Raw genomic sequence first — 20,502 nt, forward strand, 5'->3', positions numbered from 1 at the left:
ATTGGACATTGCCTTCTTGAGTAACAACAACTTCCTGTTTCATTGCATTAGCATGCTTTAGCACTTAGCTAAGAATTGCTAGCATGTTTTAACATGTTTCTAACATGTTTATAACTCAATGGTTTATTTAATATGTTGCTAGTACAACATCACAGTGTTGAACATGTCACTTCCTGTTGCCAGTAGGTGGCGCTATTACTATAACTGAAAAGTGTCATGTAAATGTGTTCAGGGCAGGACTCTTATCAAACGTGTGAAGTTTGGGGCAGATTGGACATTGCCTTCTTGAGTAACAACAACTTCCTGTTTCATTGCATTAGCATGCTTTAGCACTTAGCTAAGAATTGCTAGCATGTTTTAACATGTTTCTAACATGTTTATAACTCAATGGTTTATTTAATATGTTGCTAGTACAACATCACAGTGTTGAACATGTCACTTCCTGTTGCCAGTAGGTGGCGCTATTACTATAACTGAAAAGTGTCATGTAAATGTGTTCAGGGCAGGACTCTTATCAAACGTGTGAAGTTTGGGGCAGATTGGACATTGCCTTCTTGAGTAACAACAACTTCCTGTTTCATTGCATTAGCATGCTTTAGCACTTAGCTAAGAATTGCTAGCATGTTTTAACATGTTTCTAACATGTTTATAACTCAATGGTTTATTTAATATGTTGCTAGTACAACATCACAGTGTTGAACATGTCACTTCCTGTTGCCAGTAGGTGGCGCTATTACTATAACTGAAAAGTGTCATGTAAATGTGTTCAGGGCAGGACTCTTATCAAACGTGTGAAGTTTGGGGCAGATTGGACATTGCCTTCTTGAGTAACAACAACTTCCTGTTTCATTGCATTAGCATGCTTTAGCACTTAGCTAAGAATTGCTAGCATGTTTTAACAGGTTTCTAACATGTTTATAACTCAATGGTTTATTTAATATGTTGCTAGTACAACATCACAGTGTTGAACATGTCACTTCCTGTTGCCAGTAGGTGGCGCTATTACTATAACTGAATACTCTCATGTAAATGTGTTCAGACCAGAACTCTTATCAAACGTGTGAAATTGGGGCAAATTGAACATTCAATGCCTGAGTTACAGCAAATTCCTATTTAATTGCAGTAATAGCATGCTTTAGCACTCAGCTAATGTTTGTTAGCATGTTTTAGCATGTTTCCTGTATGTTGTTAACATGTTTAGCACTTGCTGGCAATTTTTTATGTTATTAGGAGTCCAAAATGGTGTTAAACATGTCACTTCCTGTTGCCAGCAGGTGGCGCTATTACTCTAACTGATTATTCTCATGTAAATGTGTTCAGGACAGAACTCTTATCAAACCTGTGAAGTTTGGGGCAGATTGGACATTGCCTACTTGAGTAACAACAACTTCCTGTTTCATTGCATTAGCATGCTTTAGCACTTAGCTAAGAATTGCTAGCATGTTTTAACATGTTTCTAACATGTCTATAACTCAATGGTTTATTTAATATGTTGCTAGTACAGCATCACAGTGTTAAACATGTCACTTCCTGTTGCCAATAGGTGGCGCTATTACTATAACTGAATATTCTCATGTAAATGTGTTCAGACCAGAACCTCTTATCAAACGTGTGAAGTTTGGGGCAGATTGGGCATTCAATGCCTGAGTTACAGCAAATTCCTATTTAATTGCAGTAATAGCATGCTTTAGCACTTAGCTAATGTTTGCTAGCATGTTTTAGCATGTTTCTAGTATGTTGTTAACATGTTTAGCACTTGCTGGCAATTTTTTATATGTTATTAGGAGTCCAAAACAGTGTTAAACATGTCACTTCCTGTTGCCAGCAGGTGGCGCTATGACTGTAACTGAATTTGAGCATGGTCATGTGTTCAGGACAGAACGCTTATCAAACGTGTGAAGTTTGGGGCAGATTGGACATTGTTTGCCTGAGTTACAGCAACTTCCTGTTTCATGGCGAAACATCAAAATTTGTCAGGCCGCCGAGGACACGCCCTTCGACGAAAACTCTAGATCTTCGCAATTTAACGTCGCAAAGGCCTTAAGATTACACTCACCAAATTTGAAGATGATCAGATTAAAACTGTAGGAGGAGTTCGTTAAAGTACGAGGCCTGAAAATGGCAAAAACTGCACAAAAATCAGAGAGGAAGTTCAAAATGGCTGACTTCCTGTTGTGTTTAAGGCTATGCTCCAAGAGACTTTTTTGTAGGTATTGGGTCATTACATGTATGTACCGAATTTCGTACACGTACGTGAAACGTAGCGGGAGGCGCACTCCGTTGAACCTTTATAGGTGGCGCTATCGAGCCATTTTACCCCGCCCAATTCTGAAACGCATATCAGATGTCAATTTTCGCCAGTTCTGACGCGTGTGCAAATTTTCGTGAGTTTTCGTGCATGTTTAGGCCCTCAAAAATGCGATTAAATGCGGAGAAGAAGAAGAATAATAATAATAATAATAATAAACAGAGCAATTCCAAGAGGGTCCTCACACCATCGGTGCTCGGGCCCTAAATATAGCTGCAAGCAGCGATTACGGGCCCAAGCCGGTGGCACCGCCACCCTGGTGCCTTTAGTTACACTAAAGGCACCGGGCTGGCGCTGCCACCGGCTTGGGCCCTCCATCGCTGCTTGCAGCTATATTTATATATATATATATATATATATATATATATATATATATATATATATATATATATATAAAGCCGCCACCCCGTTGCCTTTGGGGTTCCTGTGCACGACGGGCAAAAATGTAACCCCGCTTTGACTGTCGAGAAGAAGTCTGCTTTAGAGCTTGCATCAGTGTGAGTCTTTCTGCTCCCCTCCAAACACACACAGAAAAGGGGGGGCTGTCTGTGTGTGTGCCCTCCCTCCCTCCCTCCCCCCCACACACATACACACACACACACACACACAGAGAGAATGGCAGGGGGAACTCTGTCAGAGAGAGACAAAACCACATTCAAACCAAAATATCTGACTTCCTGTTGGTCGGAGCTAATGACTGTAAATGAGAAAGTTGTCCGGATCGATAAGCACAATATACAGACCGAGTTTTGTGACTGTAGGTAAAAATAACCCACCCACTTTAGTCAAAAGTATCTTGAAAGTAACACACTTCCTGCTGCCAGTTGGTGGCGCTATAACTTTGACTCACAATAGTCACATCCATGTGATCGCCCTCTTACAACAAACACACTGCTGAAGTTTCATCAAGATCAATAAATGTATGAAGACGTTATAACACATTGTGTTTTTCTTTTCTCGCCATAACTTCGTTTCCTCGCCACGGCCAAACCGTTCGAGATATCAAAAATCTGTCCGCAATTTAGCGTCCTCAATGTCTTGACTTCATGCTGACCGAGTTTGGTGGCGATAGGATAATTTTTCTTGGAGGAGTATATCAAATTCCAGGGGCATGCATTTTCATACAGCCCATAATAGCCGACTTCCTGTTGGACTGGCGTAAAACTTAGAGCACGAAAGTTGTTCGGCCCGATTAAATCTATATGTGTACCGAGTTTCATATTATTACATGCAAACGTGTTTGATATATGGACCAAGTTTTTCGGACCACGTTCAAGGGGGCGCTGTTGAGCTCCCCTGCCACGCCCGGGTACCAGCTTCAGCCCAGCCCTGATGGCCGCAGGTTCTGACCTGTGTTCAAAGTTTCAAGAGTTTTCGAGCACGTTAAGGGCCCCAAAAGTGCCCGAGAAGTCCCACACAGCAGAGAAAGGGTTAAAATAAAGCCCCCCTCCTCTCTCACACACACAGACACTGAGAGAGACTGGCAAAATTCCCATCAAATCACATTCAAACAAAAATATCTGACTTCCTGTTGGTCGGAGCTAATGACTGTAAATTAGAAAGTTGTCCGGCTCGGGGAGATAAATATAAATACCGATTTTTGTTACTGTAGGTAAAACTAATACCCCATTTTTGACTAAAGGTGGCGCTACTGAGCCCCTCCACCGCGCCCGTTTCTGAAACTTCACACATGCCTAGTACCTAATAAATGTGATATGCATGTTGAGTTTCATGCAATTTGAAGCATGTTAAGAGCCTCAAATGCACCCAAAAAGAATATAAAAGTTTAAAGCGTTGCCATGGCAACAGTATTTAAGATATCAATAATTCTTTCACAGGTCTACATCTGCCGTGTGTTTACATTATACACATAAAGTTTGAAGCAAATCGGGTAAAAATAAGACAGTGAATTCAAAGCATTTTGAAAGTGACACACTTCCTGCTGCCAGTTGGTGGCGCTATAACTTTGACTCACAATAGTCACATCCATATGATCGGCCTCTTACAACGAACACACTGCTGAAGTTTCATCAAGATCAATTAATGTATGAGGATGTTATAACACACTTCCTGTTTCCAATATTCGCCATAAATTTGTTTCCTCGCCACGGCCAAACCGTTCGAGATATCAAAAATCCCCTGGCAATTTATCATCCTCCATGTCTTGGCTTCATGCACACCGAGTTTCGTGGTGATTGTTTGAATCGTCTAGGAGGAGTATTTTAAATTCCATTGCATGTGTTTTTTAAACTACGCCAAATAGCCGACTTCCTGTTGGGCTGGCGTAAAAAGTCAGAGCATGAAGGATATATGAACCGATGAGATCTATAAGTGTACCGAGTTTCATATTATTCCACGCAAGCGTGTTTGATTTATGGACCAAGTTTTCGGACCGCGTTCCAGGGGGCGCTGTCGAGCCACCCTGCCACGCCCGGGTCCCAGCTTCAGTCCGGCTCTAATGGCCGCCGGTTCTGACCTGTGTGCAAAGTTTCAAGAGTTTTTGAGCACGTTAAGGCCCCCAAAAGTGCCCAAAAGGTAGTAATATAATAATAATAATAATAATAAATAATAATAAATAATAAAGAAGAATAATCCGAAGGAAAACAATAGGGCCTTCGCCTTTTCAAGGCTTGGGCCCTAATAATTAAAGCTGCAAGCAGCGATGAAAGGGCCCTCGCACCCGTGCCACCGCCACCCGGTGGCTTTAGGAAGACAAAACACGGTGGGCAATGTGCATTTAAGTAGGTAAAAATAGTAGGAGTATGTCAAAGTCAGTTACAAAAATGTCCTTGATTATGGGGATAATAGCATGCGTTATAACTCAGATAAGTGTTGCTAGCATGTTTTAGCATGTTTCTAGCATGTTTAGAACTCAATGGCATATTAAATATGTCGCTAGTAATGCATCACAGTGTAAAACGTGTCACTTCCTGTCGACAGTAGGTGGCGCTATTACTTTAACTTAAAATTGTCATGTAGATGTGTTCAGGGCAGGACTCTTATCAAACGTGTGAAGTTTGGGGCAGATTGGACATTGCCTTCTTCAGTAACACCAACTTCCTGTTTCATTGCATTAGCGTGCTTTAGCACTTAGCTAAGAATTGCTAGCATGTTTTAACATGTTTCTAACATGTATATAACTCAATGGCATATTTAATATGTTGCTAGTACTGCATCACAGTGTTAAACATGTCACTTCCTGTTGCCAGTAGGTGGCGCTATTACTATAACTGAAAAGTGTCATGTAGATGTGTTCAGGACAGGACTCTTATCAAACGTGTAAAGTTTGGGGCAGATTGGACATTGCCTTCTTTAGTAACAACAACTTCCTCTTTCATTGCATTAACATGCTTTAGCACTTAGCTAAGAATTGCTAGCATGTTTTAACAGGTTTCTAACATGTTTATAACTCAATGGCATATTTAATATGTTGCTAGTACAGCATCACAGTGTTAAACATGTCATTTCCTGTTGCCAGTAGGTGGCGCTATTACTATAACTGAATATTCTCATGTAAATGTGTTGAACATGAGAATATTCAACCGTGTGAAGTTTGGGGCAGATTGGACATTCAATGCCTGAGTTACAGCAAATTCCTATTTAATTGCAGTAATAGCATGCTTTAGCACTTAGCTAATGTTTGCTAGCATGTTTTAGCATGTTTCTAGTATGTTGTTAACATGTTAAGCACTTGCTGGCAATTTTTTATATGTTGTTAGGAGTCCAAAACAGTGTTAAACATGTCACTTCCTGTTGCCAGCAGGTGGCGCTATGACTGTAACTGAATTTGAGCATGGTCATGTGTTCAGGACAGAACTCTTATCAAACGTGTGAAGTTTGGGGCAGATTGGACATTGTTTGCCTGAGTTACAGCAACTTCCTGTTTCATGGCGAAACATCAAAATTTGTCAGGCCGCCGAGGACACGCCCTTCGACGAAAACTCAAGATCTTCGCAATTTAACGTCGCAAAGGCCTTAAGATTACACTCACCAAATTTGAAGATGATCAGATTAAAACTGTAGGAGGAGTTCGTTAAAGTACGAGGCCTGAAAATGGCAAAAACTGCACAAAAATCAGAGAGGAAGTTCAAAATGGCTGACTTCCTGTTGTGTTTAAGGCTATGCTCCAAGAGACTTTTTTGTAGGTATTGGGTCATTACATGTATGTACCGAATTTCGTACACATACGTGAAACGTAGCGGGAGGCGCACTCCGTTGAACCTTTATAGGTGGCGCTATCGAGCCATTTTGCCCCGCCCAATTCTGAAACGCATATCAGATGTCAATTTTCGCCAGTTCTGACGCGTGTGCAAATTTTCGTGAGTTTTCGTGCATGTTTAGGCCCTCAAAAATGCGATTAAATGCGGAAAATAATAATAATAATTAAAGCTGCAAGCAGCGATGAAAGGGCCCTCGCACCCGTGCCACCGCCACCCGGTGGCTTTAGGAAGACAGAGCACGGTGGGCAATGTGCATTTAAGAAGGTAAAAATAGGAGGAGTATGTCAAAGTCAGTTACAAAAATGTCCTTGATTATGGGGATAATAGCATGCGTTATAACTCAGATAAGTGTTGCTAGCATGTTTTAGCATGTTTCTAGCGTGTTTAGAACTCAATGGCATATTAAATATGTCGCTAGTAATGCATCACAGTGTAAAACGTGTCACTTCCTGTCGACAGTAGGTGGCGCTATTACTTTAACTTAAAATTGTCATGTAGATGTGTTCAGGGCAGGACTCTTATCAAACATGTGAAGTTTGGGGCAGATTGGACATTGCCTTCTTCAGTAACACCAACTTCCTGTTTCATTGCATTAGCGTGCTTTAGCACTTAGCTAAGAATTGCTAGCATGTTTTAACATGTTTCTAACATGTATATAACTCAATGGCATATTTAATATGTTGCTAGTACTGCATCACAGTGTTAAACATGTCACTTCCTGTTGCCAGTAGGTGGCGCTATTACTATAACTGAAAAGTGTCATGTAGATGTGTTCAGGACAGGACTCTTATCAAACGTGTAAAGTTTGGGAAAGATTGGACATTGCCTTCTTTAGTAACAACAACTTCCTCTTTCGTTGCATTAGCATGCTTTAGCACTTAGCTAAGAATTGCTAGCATGTTTTAACAGGTTTCTAACATGTTTATAACTCAATGGCATATTTAATATGTTGTTAGTACAGCATCACAGTGTTAAACATGTAATTTCCTGTTGCCAGTAGGTGGCGCTATTACTATAACTGAATATTCTCATGTAAATGTGTTAAACATGAGAATATTCAACCGTGTGAAGTTTGGGGCAGATTAAACATCCAATGCCTGAGTTACAGCAAATTCCTATTTAATTGCATTAATAGCATGATTTAGCACCTAGCTAATGTTTGCTAGAATGTTTTAGCATGTTTCTAGTATGTTGTTAACATGTTTAACACTTGCTGGCACTTTTTTGTATGTTATTAGGAGTCCAAAACAGTGTTAAACATGTCACTTCCTGTTGCCAGCAGGTGGCGCTATGACTGTAACTGAATTTGAGAATGGTCATGTGTTCAGGACAGAACTCTTATCAAACGTGTGAAGTTTGGGGCAGATTGGACATTCAATGCCTGAGTTACAGCAAATTCCTATTTAATTGCAGTAATAGCATGATTTAGCACCTAGCTAATGTTTGCTAGCATGTTTTAGCATGTTTCTAGTATGTTGTTAACATGTTAAGCACTTGCTGGCAATTTTGTATATGTTATTAGGAGTCCAAAACAGTGTTAAACATGTCACTTCCTGTTGCCAGCAGGTGGCGCTATGACTGTAACTGAATTTGAGCATGGTCATGTGTTCAGGACAGAACTCTTATCAAACGTGTGAAGTTTGGGGCAGATTGGACATTGTTTGCCTGAGTTACAGCAACTTCCTGTTTCATGGCGAAACATCAAAATTTGTCAGGCCGCCGAGGACACGCCCTTCGACGAAAACTCTAGATCTTCGCAATTTAACGTCGCAAAGGCCTTAAGATTACACTCACCAAATTTGAAGATGATCAGATTAAAACTGTAGGAGGAGTTCGTTAAAGTACGAGGCCTGAAAATGGCAAAAACTGCACAAAAATCAGAGAGGAAGTTCAAAATGGCTGACTTCCTGTTATGTTTAAGGCTATGCTCCAAGAGACTTTTTTGTAGGTATTGGGTCATTACATGTATGTACCGAATTTCGTACACGTACGTGAAACGTAGCGGGAGGCGCACTCCGTTGAACCTTTATAGGTGGCGCTATCGAGCCATTTTACCCCGCCCAATTCTGAAACGCATATCAGATGTCAATTTTCGCCAGTTCTGACGCGTGTGCAAATTTTCATGAGTTTTCGTGCATGTTTAGGCCCTCAAAAATGCGATTAAATGCGGAAAATAATAATAATAATAATAATAATAATAATAATTAAAGCTGCAAGCAGCGATGAAAGGGCCCTCGCACCCGTGCCACCGCCACCCGGTGGCTTTAGGAAGACAGAGCACGGTGGGCAATGTGCATTTAAGTAGGTAAAAATAGGAGGAGTATGTCAAAGTCAGTTACAAAAATGTCCTTGATTATGGGGATAATAGCATGCGTTATAACTCAGATAAGTGTTGCTAGCATGTTTTAGCATGTTTCTAGCATGTTTAGAACTCAATGGCATATTAAATATGTCGCTAGTAATGCATCACAGTGTAAAACGTGTCACTTCCTGTCAACAGTAGGTGGCGCTATTACTTTAACTTAAAATTGTCATGTAGATGTGTTCAGGGCAGGACTCTTATCAAACGTGTGAAGTTTGGGGCAGATTGGACATTGCCTTCTTCAGTAACACCAACTTCCTGTTGCATTGCATTAGCGTGCTTTAGCACTTAGCTAAGAATTGCTAGCATGTTTTAACATGTTTCTAACATGTATATAACTCAATGGCATATTTAATATGTTGCTAGTACTGCATCACAGTGTTAAACATGTCACTTCCTGTTGCCAGTAGGTGGCGCTATTACTATAACTGAAAAGTGTCATGTAGATGTGTTCAGGACAGGACTCTTATCAAACGTGTAAAGTTTGGGAAAGATTGGACATTGTCTTCTTTAGTAACAACAACTTCCTCTTTCATTGCATTAGCATGCTTTAGCACTTAGCTAAGAATTGCTAGCATGTTTTAACAGGTTTCTAACATGTTTAAAACTCAATGGCATATTTAATATGTTGCTAGTACAGCATCACAGTGTTAAACATGTAATTTCCTGTTGCCAGTAGGTGGCGCTATTACTATAACTGAATATTCTCATGTAAATGTGTTAAACATGAGAATATTCAAACGTGTGAAGTTTGGGGCAGATTAAACATCCAATGCCTGAGTTACAGCAAATTCCTATTTAATTGCATTAATAGCATGATTTAGCACCTAGCTAATGTTTGCTAGCATGTTTTAGCATGTTTCTAGTATGTTGTTAACATGTTTTAACACTTGCTGGCACTTTTTTGTATGTTATTAGGAGTCCAAAACAGTGTTAAACATGTCACTTCCTGTTGACATCAGGTGGCGCTATGACTGTAACTGAATTTGAGCATGGTCATGTGTTCAGGACAGAACGCTTATCAAACGTGTGAAGTTTGGGGCAGATTGGACATTCAATGCCTGAGTTACAGCAAATTCCTATTTAATTGCAGTAATAGCATGATTTAGCACTTAGCTAATGTTTGCTAGCATGTTTTAGCATGTTTCTAGTATGTTGTTAACATGTTAAGCACTTGCTGGCAATTTTTTATATGTTGTTAGGAGTCCAAAACAGTGTTAAACATGTCACTTCCTGTTGCCAGCAGGTGGCGCTATGACTGTAACTGAATTTGAGCATGGTCATGTGTTCAGGACAGAACTCTTATCAACCGTGTGAAGTTTGGGGCAGATTGGACATTGTTTGCCTGAGTTACAGCAACTTCCTGTTTCATGGCGAAACATCAAAATTTGTCAGGCCGCCGAGGACACGCCCTTCGACGAAAACTCTAGATCTTCGCAATTTAACGTCGCAAAGGCCTTAAGATTACACTCACCAAATTTGAAGATGATCAGATTAAAACTGTAGGAGGAGTTCGTTAAAGTACGAGGCCTGAAAATGGCAAAAACTGCACAAAAATCAGAGAGGAAGTTCAAAATGGCTGACTTCCTGTTATGTTTAAGGCTATGCTCCAAGAGACTTTTTTGTAGGTATTGGGTCATTACATGTATGTACCGAATTTCGTACACATACGTGAAACGTAGCGGGAGGCGCACTCCGTTGAACCTTTATAGGTGGCGCTATCGAGCCATTTTACCCCGCCCAATTGTGAAACGCATATCAGATGTCAATTTTCGCCAGTTCTGACGCGTGTGCAAATTTTCGTGAGTTTTCGTGCATGTTTAGGCCCTCAAAAATGCGATTAAATGCGGAAAATAATAATAATAATAATAATAAACAGAGCAATTCCAATAGTGTCCTCGCACCATCGGTGCTCGGGCCCTAATAAACAGAGCAATTCCAATAGTGTCCTCGCACCATCGGTGCTCGGGCCCTAATTAAAGCTGCAAGCAGCGATGAAAGGGCCCTCGCACCCGTGCCACCGCCACCCGGTGGCTTTAGGAAGACAAAACACGGTGGGCAATGTGCATTTAAGTAGGTAAAAATAGTAGGAGTATGTCAAAGTCAGTTACAAAAATGTCCTTGATTATGGGGATAATAGCATGCGTTATAACTCAGATAAGTGTTGCTAGCATGTTTTAGCATGTTTCTAGCATGTTTAGAACTCAATGGCATATTAAATATGTCGCTAGTAATGCATCACAGTGTAAAACGTGTCACTTCCTGTCGACAGTAGGTGGCGCTATTACTTTAACTTAAAATTGTCATGTAGATGTGTTCAGGGCAGGACTCTTATCAAACGTGTGAAGTTTGGGGCAGATTGGACATTGCCTTCTTCAGTAACACCAACTTCCTGTTTCATTGCATTAGCGTGCTTTAGCACTTAGCTAAGAATTGCTAGCATGTTTTAACATGTTTCTAACATGTATATAACTCAATGGCATATTTAATATGTTGCTAGTACTGCATCACAGTGTTAAACATGTCACTTCCTGTTGCCAGTAGGTGGCGCTATTACTATAACTGAAAAGTGTCATGTAGATGTGTTCAGGACAGGACTCTTATCAAACGTGTAAAGTTTGGGGCAGATTGGACATTGCCTTCTTTAGTAACAACAACTTCCTCTTTCATTGCATTAACATGCTTTAGCACTTAGCTAAGAATTGCTAGCATGTTTTAACAGGTTTCTAACATGTTTATAACTCAATGGCATATTTAATATGTTGCTAGTACAGCATCACAGTGTTAAACATGTCATTTCCTGTTGCCAGTAGGTGGCGCTATTACTATAACTGAATATTCTCATGTAAATGTGTTGAACATGAGAATATTCAACCGTGTGAAGTTTGGGGCAGATTGGACATTCAATGCCTGAGTTACAGCAAATTCCTATTTAATTGCAGTAATAGCATGCTTTAGCACTTAGCTAATGTTTGCTAGCATGTTTTAGCATGTTTCTAGTATGTTGTTAACATGTTAAGCACTTGCTGGCAATTTTTTATATGTTGTTAGGAGTCCAAAACAGTGTTAAACATGTCACTTCCTGTTGCCAGCAGGTGGCGCTATGACTGTAACTGAATTTGAGCATGGTCATGTGTTCAGGACAGAACTCTTATCAAACGTGTGAAGTTTGGGGCAGATTGGACATTGTTTGCCTGAGTTACAGCAACTTCCTGTTTCATGGCGAAACATCAAAATTTGTCAGGCCGCCGAGGACACGCCCTTCGACGAAAACTCAAGATCTTCGCAATTTAACGTCGCAAAGGCCTTAAGATTACACTCACCAAATTTGAAGATGATCAGATTAAAACTGTAGGAGGAGTTCGTTAAAGTACGAGGCCTGAAAATGGCAAAAACTGCACAAAAATCAGAGAGGAAGTTCAAAATGGCTGACTTCCTGTTGTGTTTAAGGCTATGCTCCAAGAGACTTTTTTGTAGGTATTGGGTCATTACATGTATGTACCGAATTTCGTACACATACGTGAAACGTAGCGGGAGGCGCACTCCGTTGAACCTTTATAGGTGGCGCTATCGAGCCATTTTGCCCCGCCCAATTCTGAAACGCATATCAGATGTCAATTTTCGCCAGTTCTGACGCGTGTGCAAATTTTCGTGAGTTTTCGTGCATGTTTAGGCCCTCAAAAATGCGATTAAATGCGGAAAATAATAATAATAATTAAAGCTGCAAGCAGCGATGAAAGGGCCCTCGCACCCGTGCCACCGCCACCCGGTGGCTTTAGGAAGACAAAACACGGTGGGCAATGTGCATTTAAGTAGGTAAAAATAGTAGGAGTATGTCAAAGTCAGTTACAAAAATGTCCTTGATTATGGGGATAATAGCATGCGTTATAACTCAGATAAGTGTTGCTAGCATGTTTTAGCATGTTTCTAGCATGTTTAGAACTCAATGGCATATTAAATATGTCGCTAGTAATGCATCACAGTGTAAAACGTGTCACTTCCTGTCGACAGTAGGTGGCGCTATTACTTTAACTTAAAATTGTCATGTAGATGTGTTCAGGGCAGGACTCTTATCAAACGTGTGAAGTTTGGGGCAGATTGGACATTGCCTTCTTCAGTAACACCAACTTCCTGTTTCATTGCATTAGCGTGCTTTAGCACTTAGCTAAGAATTGCTAGCATGTTTTAACATGTTTCTAACATGTATATAACTCAATGGCATATTTAATATGTTGCTAGTACTGCATCACAGTGTTAAACATGTCACTTCCTGTTGCCAGTAGGTGGCGCTATTACTATAACTGAAAAGTGTCATGTAGATGTGTTCAGGACAGGACTCTTATCAAACGTGTAAAGTTTGGGGCAGATTGGACATTGCCTTCTTTAGTAACAACAACTTCCTCTTTCATTGCATTAACATGCTTTAGCACTTAGCTAAGAATTGCTAGCATGTTTTAACAGGTTTCTAACATGTTTATAACTCAATGGCATATTTAATATGTTGCTAGTACAGCATCACAGTGTTAAACATGTCATTTCCTGTTGCCAGTAGGTGGCGCTATTACTATAACTGAATATTCTCATGTAAATGTGTTGAACATGAGAATATTCAACCGTGTGAAGTTTGGGGCAGATTGGACATTCAATGCCTGAGTTACAGCAAATTCCTATTTAATTGCAGTAATAGCATGCTTTAGCACTTAGCTAATGTTTGCTAGCATGTTTTAGCATGTTTCTAGTATGTTGTTAACATGTTAAGCACTTGCTGGCAATTTTTTATATGTTGTTAGGAGTCCAAAACAGTGTTAAACATGTCACTTCCTGTTGCCAGCAGGTGGCGCTATGACTGTAACTGAATTTGAGCATGGTCATGTGTTCAGGACAGAACTCTTATCAAACGTGTGAAGTTTGGGGCAGATTGGACATTGTTTGCCTGAGTTACAGCAACTTCCTGTTTCATGGCGAAACATCAAAATTTGTCAGGCCGCCGAGGACACGCCCTTCGACGAAAACTCTAGATCTTCGCAATTTAACGTTGCAAAGGCCTTAAGATTACACTCACCAAATTTGAAGATGATCAGATTAAAACTGTAGGAGGAGTTCGTTAAAGTACGAGGCCTGAAAATGGCAAAAACTGCACAAAAATCAGAGAGGAAGTTCAAAATGGCTGACTTCCTGTTGTGTTTAAGGCTATGCTCCAAGAGACTTTTTTGTAGGTATTGGGTCATTACATGTATGTACCGAATTTCGTACACATACGTGAAACGTAGCGGGAGGCGCACTCCGTTGAACCTTTATAGGTGGCGCTATCGAGCCATTTTACCCCGCCCAATTGTGAAACGCATATCAGATGTCAATTTTCGCCAGTTCTGACGCGTGTGCAAATTTTCGTGAGTTTTCGTGCATGTTTAGGCCCTCAAAAATGCGATTAAATGCGGAAAATAATAATAATAATAATAAACAGAGCAATTCCAATAGTGTCCTCGCACCATCGGTGCTCGGGCCCTAATTAAAGCTGCAAGCAGCGATGAAAGGGCCCTCGCACCCGTGCCACCGCCACCCGGTGGCTTTAGGAAGACAGAGCACGGTGGGCAATGTGCATTTAAGTAGGTAAAAATAGGAGTAGTATGTCAAAGTCAGTTACAAAAATGTCCTTTATCATGGGTATAATAGCATGCGTTATCACTCAGATAAGTGTTGCTAGCATGTTTTAGCATGTTTCTAGCATGTTTAGAACTCAATGGCATATTAAATATGTCGCTAGCAATGCATCACAGTTTAAAACGTGTCACTTCCTGTCGACAGTAGGTGGCGCTATTACTTTAACTTAAAATTGGCATGTAGATGTGTTCAGGGCAGGACTCTTATCAAACATGTGAAGTTTGGGGCAGATTGGACATTGTCTTCTTCAGTAACAATAACTTCCCGTTTCATTGCATTAGCATGCTTTAGCACTTAGCTAAGAATTGCTAGCATGTTTTAACAGGTTTCTAACATGTTTATTACTCAATGGCATATTTAATATGTTGCTAGTACTGCATCACAGTGTTAACCATGTCACTTCCTGTTGCCAGTAGGTGGCGCTATTACTATAACTGAAAAGTGTCATGTAGATGTGTTCAGGGCAGAACTCTTATCAAACGTGTGAAATTGGGGCAAATTGAACATTCAATGCCTGACAGCAAATTCCTATTTAATTGCAGGAATAGCATGCTTTAGCACTTAGCTAATGTTTGTTAGCATGTTTTAGCATGGTTCCCGTGTGTTGTTAACATGTTCAGCACTTGCTGGCAATTTTTTATATGTTATTAGGAGTCCAAAATGGTGTTAAACATGACACTTCCTGTTGCCAGCAGGTGGCGCTATTACTCTAACTGATTATTCTCATGTAGATGTGTTCAGGGCAGGACTCTTATCAAACCTGTGAAGTTTGGGGCAGATTGGACATTGCCTACTTGAGTAACAACAACTTCCTGTTTCATTGCATTAGCATGCTTTAGCACTTAGCTAAGAATTGCTAGCATGTTTTAACATGTTTCTAACATGTATATAACTCAATGGTTTATTTAATATGTTGCTAGTACAGCATCACAGTGTTAAACATGTCACTTCCTGTTGCCAATAGGTGGCGCTATTACTATAACTGAATATTCTCATGTAAATGTGTTCAGGACAGAACTCTTATCAAACGTGTGAAGTTTGGGGCAGATTGGGCATTCAATGCCTGAGTTACAGCAAATTCCTATTTAATTGCAGTAATAGCATGCTTTAGCACTTAGCTAATGTTTGCTAGCATGTTTTAGCATGTTTCTAGTATGGTGTTAACATGTTTAGCACTTGCTGGCAATTTTGTATATGTTAATTAGGAGTCCAAAACGGTGTTAAACATGTCACTTCCTGTTGCCAGCAGGTGGCGCTATGACTGTAACTGAATTTGAGCATGGTCATGTGTTCAGGACAGAACGCTTATCAAACGTGTGAAGTTTGGGGCAGATTGGACATTGTTTGCCTGAGTTACAGCAACTTCCTGTTTCATGGCGAAACATCAAAATTTGTCAGGCCGCCGAGGACACGCCCTTCGACGAAAACTCTAGATCTTCGCAATTTAACGTCGCAAAGGCCTTAAGATTACACTCACCAAATTTGAAGATGATCAGATTAAAACTGTAGGAGGAGTTCGTTAAAGTACGAGGCCTGAAAATGCCAAAAACTGCACAAAAATCAGAGAGGAAGTTCAAAATGGCTGACTTCCTGTTGTGTTTAAGGCTATGCTCCAAGAGACTTTTTTGTAGGTATTGGGTCATTACATGTATGTACCGAATTTCGTACACGTACGTGAAACGTAGCGGGAGGCGCACTCCGTTGAACCTTTATAGGTGGCGCTATCGAGCCATTTTACCCCGCCCAATTCTGAAACGCATATCAGATGTAAATTTTCGCCAGTTCTGACGCGTGTGCAAATTTTCGTGAGTTTTCGTGCATGTTTAGGCCCTCAAAAATGCGATCAAATGCGGAAAATAATAATAATAATAATAATAATAAACAGAGCAATTCCAATAGTGTCCTCGCACCATCGGTGCTCGGGCCCTAATAAACAGAGCAATTCCAATAGTGTCCTCGCACCATCGGTGCTCGGGCCCTAATAAACAGAGCAATTCCAATAGTGTCCTCGCACCATCGGTGCTCGGGCCCTAATAATAATAATAAACAGAGCAATTCCAATAGTGTCCTCGCACCATCGGTGCTCGGGCCCTAATAATCCTAAGAAAAACAATAGGGCCTTCGCCTTTTCAAGGCTTGGGCCCTAATAAAGAAGAATAATAATCCTAAGAAAAACAATAGGGCCTTCGCCTTTTCAAGGCTTGGGCCCTAAAAATAAACAATGCCACTTGAATGCTAAATGCTTGTTATTTCTCACAGGGTTGTTCACTTGAGCTTGTGTTTCTGGTGTCCCACTTTCACATGCGCATGAATGGAAGTCTATGAAGGAAAAGTCTAGTGTGAACGGCCATTAATAATAAAAACGTTTTTAGTAAAATAAATATCAATCTCAAAGTTGGTGTCAAAACATGGCTGTATTGTATATTTTAATGTTAATATCATGTTAGATAATTGTGTCATTGATCAAATATATTTAATAGTTCTTGCTAAAGAAACATGGGATCTGTGCCTATAATGTTTTAAAAATAATAATTGGAAGATAAATTACCCTCATTCATGGAAAGTTTCAAAGACATATAATCAAATTATAAAAAGGCATGAAATTATCATAATTTATTATAACAGTTGTCTACTTTCTACCATTACATCAGGGCTCACTTTCATGTCCTTTTACTTTATATTCTCTATTTGAAGATAATTATTTTGATGTACTAAAAATTAAATGTAAAACATTTTCTTTGATTTTAGACCTGATGGAAGAGAGCGAGGAGAGTGAAGAACTGAGAGAAGTGAAGGAGGAGAGTGAAGAACTGAGAGAAGTGAAGGAGGAGAGTGAAGAACTGAGAGAAGTGGAGGAGGAGAGTGAAGAACTGATGGAAGTGAAGGAGGAGAGTGAAGAACTGAGAGAAGTGGAGGAGGAGAGTGAAGAACTGAGAGAAGTGGAGGAGGAGAGTGAAGAACTGAGAGAAGTGGAGGAGGAACATCATGTCCAACCTGGAGAAAAACCTTTGAGTCGCTCAAAGACTAAACGGACTAAAAATAAATTTCTAAAGAAAAGAAGAGCCAAGAAATCTTTCACCTGCACTCAGTGTGGAAACAGTTTCACAACCAAACAAAATCTTGAGAAACACATGAGGATCCACACCGGAGAGAAGCCGTTCACATGTGATCAGTGCGGGAAGAGTTTCAGTCAATCTACATCCCTTAATCTTCACATGAGGATCCACACCGGAGAGAAGCCGTTCTCATGTGATCAGTGCGGGAAGAGTTTCAGTCGATCATCATCCCTTAATCTTCACATGAGGATCCACACCGGAGAGAAGCCGTTCACATGTGATCAATGCGGCAAAACATTTCTCTGTGCAGCAGCCCTGAAGATACACCTGACAGTTCATACGGAGGAGAAGCCGCATTCATGTTCTGTGTGTGGAAAGAGTTTTTCACGGCTGAACACTTTACGTGCACATGAGAAAACTCACACTGGTGTGAGAGAGTACATGTGCTTTGAGTGTGAGAAGACTTTTACTACAGCAAACAGTTTAAAACTGCACCAGAGAATTCACACTGGAGAGAAACCTTACAAGTGTTCACACTGTGACGAGAGATTCAGTGTGTCATCATCTCTGAAAACACATGAGATGATCCACACTGGAGAGAAACCTTACAATTGTTCACACTGTGACATGAGATTCAGTCTGTCAGCATCTCTGAAAACACATGAGATGATCCACACTGGAGAAAAACCTTACAAGTGTTCACACTGTGACAAGAGATTCAGTAAGTCATCATCTCTGAAAAGACATGAGAGGATCCACACTGGAGAAAAACCTTACAAGTGTTCACACTGTGACAATAGATTCAGTCTGTCAGCATCTCTGAAAACACATGAGATGATCCACACTGGAGAAAAACCTTACAAGTGTTCACACTGTGACAAGAGATTCAGTAAGTCATCATCTCTGAAAAGACATGAGAGGATCCACACTGGAGAAAAACCTTCCAAGTGTTCACACTGTGACAAGAGATTCAGTCAGTCATCATATCTGAAAACACATGAGAGGATCCACACTGGAGAGAAGCCGCACACGTGTGATCAGTGCGGGATGAGTTTCTCTATTAAAATGAACCTGAAGCGACACATTAAGATCCATACAGTGGAGAAACCACATAAGAACTATAACCTGTTCAAGAACTACAGGAAACTGTGATCTCTGTAATTGCAAACAAAGGTTTCTGTAACAAATATTAAGTTCTGCTTTTCTGATGTAGCAAATACTTGTCATGCAATAAAATGCAAATTAATTATTTAAAAATCATACAATGGGATTTTCTGGATTTTTGTTTTAGATTCCGTCTCTCACAGTTGAAGAGTACCTATGATACAAATGACAGACCTCTACATGCTGTGTAAGTAGGAAAGCCTGCAAAATCCCCACTGTATTTGCTTGAATGTAAACCGGAGATTGTGATCAATAAACCGCAGGTTTTTGTTGTTTTGACTGCATCTCTGTGTGTGCTTCATGGACATGTGTATCGGGAGAGACTGCTCCGCTAACCTCAAAGGGCTAAAGAAAGTTTTAAAGAAGATTAGCCTCAACAATTATTGAAGAAAACTCGCACTAGAGATCGATCGACGAGATCGAAAGGACTGTACTATGAATTATCTTCTAAAGAAATCTTTGAAGCTGTGCTGTTCACAGCCAAATTGAATGGAGGCGATTTATGAATAAACAACGCATCAGCTGTGAGTACGAGAATGTAAACAAGCAGCACAACTGATCAATGAATCTTTAGCTGCGTTTCCACCGAAATTACCTTTTAAACTTTTTTTTGCCCCAGACCGGTTGCCAGAAAGCACTCAATACTTAGTTGGGGCTCTAAAATTAGAATATTACTTAAGACCAATACAAAAAAAAAGGATTTTTAGAAATGCTGGCCAACTGAAAAGTATGAGTATGTACAGCACTCAATACTTAGTTGGGGCTCCTTTTGCCTGAATTACTGCAGCAATGCGGCGTGGCCTGGAGTCGATCGGTCTGTGGCACTGCTCAGGTGTTAGGAGAGCCCATGTTGCTCTGATAGTGGCCTTCAGCTCTTCTGCATAGTTGGGTCTGGCGTATCGCATCTTCCTCTTCACAATACCCCATAGATTTTCTATAGGGTTAAGGTCAGGCGAGTTTGCTGGCCAATTAAGAAGGACACCTAAAAGCAAGGAAGGACAATTAAGCAAGGACACCTAAAAGGCACTTAAGTATCCTATTCTCCCTCTTCCTTTCACAGTGGTATAGTATTTCCCTACTGAATATGTGCTTTCAATACATTCCTGTTGTCTCTCGACGACGCTCTCTCATCACGCACAGAAGGCAGCGCAATACTGCTAATCTGCGTCCCATTCTCCCATCCTCTCACACACCTCTCTCCATTTCTATGGGTCTATGGAACTGTCAGTCAGCAGTCAACAAAGCTGACTTCATTCCAGCCTTTGCATCTCACTCTACTCTTAATATTTTAGGCTTAACTGAGACCTGGATTCGTCCAGAAGACTCAGCAACCCCGACTGCTCTCTCGAACAACTTCTCCTTCTCTCACACTCCTCGCCAGTCTGGGAGGGGTGGGGGCACAGGTCTTCTCATTTCTAACAATTGGAATTACTCAACTCTCTCTTCTCTCTGCAATAACTACTCGTTTGAATATCATGCTATTACTCTTACAACTCCCATTAAGATCCATATTGTAGTCATATATCGCCCCCCAGGTCAACTGGGAAGCTTTGTAGAGGAGCTGGATGTGCTGCTGTCTTCTTTCCCTGAGGATGGCACCCCACTTGTAGTCTTCGGTGATTTCAACATTCATCTAGAGAAGCCGCATGCAACAGACTTCATCTCTCTCCTAGCCTCATTCGATCTCAAACGGCTCATCACCTCAGGTACTCACAAATCAGGCAACCAACT

The 20,502-nt window shown here is 40.6% G+C and overlaps 1 protein-coding gene across 3 annotated transcripts in view; it reads left to right on the forward strand.

Annotated features, from left to right (window-relative positions):
• The window catches only part of LOC306996823 (uncharacterized protein), a 54,191-nt gene extending 34,493 nt beyond the window's left edge, over nt 1-19,698 (forward strand). For 2 of the 3 annotated variants that reach the window (XM_079609726.1, XM_079609727.1), the window contains exon 3: nt 17,330-19,698. In XM_079609726.1, the coding sequence (XP_079465852.1) occupies nt 17,330-18,759 (1,430 nt within the window). In that variant the 3' untranslated portion in view covers nt 18,760-19,698. Of the gene's footprint in view, nt 1-17,299 lie in introns of all 3 variants that reach the window. The other variant, XM_079609725.1, reaches the window with a different exon arrangement.
• The last annotated feature ends 804 nt before the right edge of the window (nt 19,699-20,502 follow it).

This window comes from Phoxinus phoxinus (assembly GCF_949152265.1).
Source record: "Phoxinus phoxinus genome assembly, chromosome: 1".
Lineage (NCBI taxonomy): Eukaryota > Metazoa > Chordata > Actinopteri > Cypriniformes > Leuciscidae > Phoxinus > Phoxinus phoxinus.